We start from the raw sequence: 6,000 nt of genomic DNA, 5'->3' as shown, positions 1-6,000 counted from the left end.
CTCGTTTCAATGGACACCCTGTGGGATTTTTCTGGCTTTCCCTGAATGAGGCAGCGGCATTGCAGCGTCTGGGCCCAAAACAAGTACAGTGGAACCTCTACTCACGTACAGAATCCATTCCGGAGATCCGTTCGTGAGTTGATCTGGGTCACTGGGAGAAGCGCCATTCTGTGCATGCGCATTCGACGGCAGCACCATTCTGCACATGTGCAGAAGCTCATGTGGTGTTCATTCTGAATTCATTCATCCATATTGCAATGATCAGCTGGGCCTATTGAACTTGTGTTGGGGAGGGTTGGGTGGGGGGTTAGGGCTATCCAGACAGACAGCCCCACCAGAGGACCCTGGTTATGTGACAAGCTGCACATAATTAGAGCCAGATCAATTTACAGGGGGAGGAGTTAAGTAAGTCAGTTGCAGCTAAATCAGCCAAGATATTTGTTTTGTGTCACATTTTATCGTGGCATAAATTTCAGGGACTTTAGTCCACCTCCTGATAATGCCAAGGTTGCAGGATTATGGTGTGACATGAAACTTTCTGCAAGGGCTTTTGCTTAGCCAGGAATGGTCTCAGATTGGCCATATGAAGACTCTTTGTTTCGTCAAAGGGTCCATCTGTTATTAACATCACAGGCAGATTCCCCATCCTGCAGGCAGTTTCGGGGCTCGATTCCCCCACTGTTTTCTCAGAGCAGTGTGCTTTTTTTGTTTTGTTAAGGTCACTTCTCAAGTTACAATTTAGCAGCACAGAAGGAACTTTGAAAATCACCCTTGTCCAGAGAGCCCTGTGTGCACACTCTCTTCCATGGAGGGGACAAGAGCAATATCCACCTGGCCATACCAATGCATAGGTACGGCCCAGCCAGTTTCAAGACCTATGGAAACCAGTGGGAGAGATTTAAGCATGTGCTTAACCCTCGTTAAAACCAACGGGTGATGCAGCCCAATCCCAGAAAATCCCACTGCACTGATAGGGAGCTGGCTTATACCAAGTCAGACCAAAGGTACCTCACTCGGTATTGGCTTCACTGACTGGCAATGGCTCTCCAGAGTTTCAGGTAAGAGTCTTTCCCAGCCCTAATTGGAGATGTGGGGATTGAACCTAAGACCTTCTGCATTCACAACAGGTATTCTGCCCATGGATATACTCCCATTCCCAAGCAGCGCACAGGGTTGCAGCCTTAAAAGTGCTTAGCTTGCCGATTTGTGCCCAGTTTTTCCACATACTAATTTTTATCTCAAAACCACACCAGTCACACAAAGCCATTCAACCATTTTCGGGAATAAAGTGTGTATGTGTGCACACTTCCAAAGGACTTGGTAGCAAGAGTGCAGCTGAGAATCCCATGGTGTTAACAATGAGCTTACGTGGAAGAAGTTTTCCTTTTAATTTTTACAACAAATGGCTCCCTTTGTTAATGAAAATCAGAAGAAAGTCACAACGCTCTATGGGCTCAGAAAAGAAAGGTAGGTCTGATTACCACGCTTCAGGCTGGGCCTGCTCAATCTGTGACCTCCCAAGTAAAAATTAAATATACGTAGCCACATTTTTTTGGTCTACATCGATAACCTCAGAGAGGTAGCAAAACAGATTCTACAGAGCCTTTCTGGTGGATCAGTAGATATGGCAGGTGTTCAAGCCTGAATTGGCCACCAGTTGTGGTTGGAGCTAAGGAGGTTTGTGAAAAGTTTCATATATGAAAGGCTTTCTCTACCTTTTCCACGGCTTCCACCACTTTTCTTGTGATGGTGCCACTGCACTCCCGGGAGTCCATCAAGAGTGAGGTCAGGAGCCATCGCCCTCACTCTAAAATGGCTTCACCACAAGATCATGTCAACAAATGGAATCATCATCAGAACAGGGACCAGATTTCCGGTCATCGCGCTGAAGCCCAGTAGATCAAAAAGAGCAAAGAAAAAGACACACACTTGGAGCTGCAAGCACAATTGCCACGACAGGTAAACTTTGCCCCCTCTTTGCGTATTGGGTGGGGGGGGGTGAAATTAGAGGAGGGGCTTTTTAACTTGGCACCAAGTTGCCTGCCTCAGCCCAGAACCACACCAGGCTGCATGGCTTGGAATAACCATCTTCCATTCGAATGCTCCGTGAACGGGTCCCAATGCCTAAACACCAGTGGTTGCTCAGAGAGTGAGGAGGGACAGAGGCAGTGGCATCTGAGTGGTGGTGCGCTCATTATCAAAGGAGCTTCAGACTGGTGGTGACCTCACTGCCAGCGCCTCACCCTCTCATGACAAGCACGCTGGTTGGGGAGCACCCCTCACGAGCCTCCGCTGCCACACGCCATGACCAAAGCCATCTCGTCCAGCAGAGGTGGGCCTGCTGCTTAGACCTGTAGCATCACAAGGCGATAGGTGAACCACAGACCAATGCGCATAAACGTTTCGTCAAACAGTTGCATGAAGTGACGCTTCGCAGGATGCGGTGACCAGCCGGCGGTTGTCTTTTGCTGAAACGTCAGCATCGCGCACAGTGCTTCTGGGCTTCGTGATGATTCTTTCTAGTGGGTTTAAGCATAACGAATGACACCCTTTCCTGGGTGTTTTCTCGGTATATGTCAAGCAAATGGCTGCCATCCTCTGAAAAAGGCATCCTTGGTCACTGGAGATGTTTAGAGCCTTTAAGAAAGTGTTTGAGCAACAGCACGACACCATTAATGCTTAGGGAGGGAGTAGACTGCGGGTATTTTTCCAAATGAGCCTCTTGCCAAATGCAGCGTGTCACATGTTCAAGGACAATGTCCCCAAGGGAAGTGTTTCAGGCAGCCTGAGATGTAAGAAACGCATCATCACCTCCAGCTTAGGAAATGCAAATTTTCATATGTATTTTTTTTTTAAAAAAAAAAGTCTGCTTTGGCCCCACAACGCTCTGTTGTCGCTGGCTCAGAGGCCCCTGTTATAGCACCTCCCACCTTGCTAGTCCGATGTGATTCGCTGAATATGTTGTCGTTGCTCACATTGCAAGGAGCAAACAGTTTTATTGGGTTGTAAACAGATTCTCCTTCCTTGGTTCTGTCCAGCATGATGCTACTATGGTTTATGCTTGAAATGGGCTTCCACTGTGAGGAGGGGAGGAAACAACAGCATTAAAAAACTGACATGTAAAAGACAGCTGCAATCTTAAGTGGTTAGTTGCTAAACTACGCCTGACCATTAAGTGCAGATACAACCATCAGGTTGCATCCAATGTAAGTTCTCCTCACAGTAGACCTATTCGACTTAATGAACCCAAGTTAGTTGTGTCTTTTAATTCCAGTAGGTCTGCTCTGAGTACAACAAAGGATACAACCCAGTGTCTTAAAGTTCAGCCAGTTAATTGATTAAAATGCTTTTGATTGATTCCAAAACTACTAATAAAAACCACAGGTAGCAAGTACGTAATAGTTTTGGAGGGAATATCTCTTTGAAAATAATAATAATAATAATAATGGTTTTATCCATAGAAACTTAATGAAGAGGGTTAACTTAAAAAAAAAATCAGACCAGCAGGCAGAGCAAAAACCACACAGGAATCAGTCTCCCAAAAGTACAGTACAGAGTACATCTTTTAAAATATGATGTACCGGTATATGCTAAGAACAAAGGAAGTATACTTCTTTGTTTTATTCCCTATGCAGAGTGAATCAATTAATTAATTTAATTCAATTTCCGGGCATACATTCGAAAACCCCATCTCCGCTGCACATTTAAGGCAAGACCATGCCACTTGAAACAGTCATGAGTTCCCCCCAAGGGCCCTGGGAATTGTAGTTTGCTAAGGGTGCTAAGAGTTGTTAAGAGACCAGTCTTCCGCTCCCAGAGCTTCAATTCCCAGAGTGGTTTAACAGTCAGTCCCTTTTCCTAGGGAATTCTGGGAATTGTGGCCCTGGGAGCGGCATAGGGGCCTCCTAACAACTCTCAGCACCCTTAAACTACAGCTCCCATAAATCTTTAGGGTGAGCCATGCCTGTTTAAAGTGGTATGGTAGTGCTTTAAACGGTGTGAATGCGGCCTAAGAGAGCTTCCTCTGTCCCTCCACCTTCTTGCCTTCTAAATGGCGAATGAGGAAACCCATTTTTTCCTCCTTTACAGGGCTTAGGTCTTCCTTTCAGCAGCGGGTGCTGGGAACCGAATCTTCAAAGCACAAGCTGTGCCACTGAGCGATGATGGCCCACCATCATCCCCAGTCATGTCCCATTCCCTCGCCTCACCTGCATATTCCTGCGGCAGCATTGGCCTACTGATCACTTTCTGGAAAGCTGCGATCCACTCCAGCTGGTCACTTTCCGTCTCGCAGGCAAAAAGGAACTTCCTGTCTGGAGTCACGATGGTGATTCCATGTTGCCAGTGGTTTCCCTGGATGGACGGCGGGAGCCCTTCCAAGACCTTGTAGCTGTTTTCTTTGCTTCCAATAAAGACTTCCCCCCTGGCAAAGGCATCCTGTGCGGGAGACATAGCATAGGATCTCAGAAGATCAAGGAGACATCGGCATTTTTTCTTCCAAAAATTCATCCATGTCCCCTAGATTCCAAAGGCCTGACACTGTTGTCCCTGTTCAAAATGGCTTCGGGGCTTATGACAAAGTACTGTTGCAATATAATATAATATAATATAATATAATATAATATAATATAATATAATATAATATAATATAATATAATATAATATAATATAATATAATATAATATAATATAATATAATATAATATAATATAATATAATATAATATAATATAATATATCCTGTGATGAAGGCATTGCATGAGATAACAAACAAAATTACCGCAGATCAGCTGACGTAATGTCCCTGCCTTCTTGGCTTCAAAGATTTCTGCAGCAAGTTGGTTTTGGGGTGGGGTGGGGTGGGGTAGGTAGGGGTTAAGGTTTATTTCAGGCAACTGGAAATTACAACTCCTTTCTTACACCACCCTTTCTCAACAGAAGCTTCCAAGCTAATAAAAAAAAAACCCCAACCTTTCAAGGAAGTCATTTCAAAATGAACAGGAAGTCTCTCCCATTTTTTCCAGCATCCCGACTGATCCCCAGCATCCTTGTCAGAAGCAGCTTCACACAAAAACTGCAGCCCAAAAGGGAAATGTTGCAGCTTCAGACAGTAATTTATTTCACTGCCCATCTGTTCTCAGTTTACTTTTTCTCCCCCATTCGTCTCAATCAATCTGTGCATTCTCCAACTTGAGGCTAATAAAATTGTGTCCTAGCTTTTCTATGAAAGGGCAAGAACATAAGAGGACCCCTGCTGGATCAGGCCAGTGGCCCATCATGTCCATCATCTTAGAATCATGGAAATGTGGAGTTAGAAGGGATCCCAAGGGTCATCTAGTCCAACCTCCTGCAATGCAAGAATCACAGCTAAAGAAAGCCTGACAGGTGGCTATCCAACTCTGATTAAAAACCTCCATGGAAGGAGAGTCCACAACCTCCTGAGACTATCAAAGAGCTCTTACCATCACCTCGTATGGATAAGCTCAGTTGGTTAGAGCATGGTGCTGATAACGCCAAGGTCGCAGGTTCGATCCCCATATGGGACAGCTGCATTGCAAGGGGTTGGACTAGATGATCCTCAGGGTCCCAGCTTTACAATTCTATGATTCTATCAGAAAGTTCTTTTGAATGTTGAGTTGGAATCATCTTTCATGTCATTTGAATCCATTGATTCAGGTCCTACTGTGTGGAACAGCAGAAAGCAAGCTTTCTCCATCTAACATATGACAGCCTTTGAGATATCTGAAGATGGCTATCCTATCTCCTCTCAATCTCCTCTTTACCAGGCTAATCACACCCAACTCCCTCAACCATTCCTCAATAGGCTTGGTTTCCAAGCCGTTGATCATCTTGGCCTTTGGTCCAGGTCCTTTGGTCCCCCTCTTCTCCACAGGTTCCAGATTGTCAACATCCTTCGTGAACTGTGGTGCCCAGAACTGGACATAGGACTCCAGGTGGTGTCTGACGAAGGCTGAATAGATTTGTTCTGTTCTCACAGTGGC

The 6,000-nt window shown here is 45.3% G+C and overlaps 1 protein-coding gene across 1 annotated transcript in view; it reads right to left on the bottom strand.

Moving 5' to 3' along the window:
• Positions 1 to 3,031: 3,031 nt before the first annotated feature.
• ADAP1 (ArfGAP with dual PH domains 1) overlaps positions 3,032 to 6,000 on the bottom strand; it is a 69,571-nt gene continuing 66,602 nt past the window's right edge. Inside the window, exons 10-11 of the mRNA XM_033167255.1 lie at positions 4,209 to 4,437; positions 3,032 to 3,077 (exon numbers count right to left, since the gene is read on the bottom strand). Coding sequence (XP_033023146.1) covers positions 3,049 to 3,077; positions 4,209 to 4,437 — 258 coding nt within the window. The 3' untranslated portion in view covers positions 3,032 to 3,048. The remainder of the gene's footprint in view (positions 3,078 to 4,208; positions 4,438 to 6,000) is intronic.

The sequence above is a fragment of the Lacerta agilis genome, chromosome 13 (assembly GCF_009819535.1).
Source record: "Lacerta agilis isolate rLacAgi1 chromosome 13, rLacAgi1.pri, whole genome shotgun sequence".
NCBI lineage: Eukaryota > Metazoa > Chordata > Lepidosauria > Squamata > Lacertidae > Lacerta > Lacerta agilis.
The sequence above is the reverse complement of the archived record's forward strand: the minus strand, read 5'-3'. Positions and strand labels throughout refer to the sequence as shown.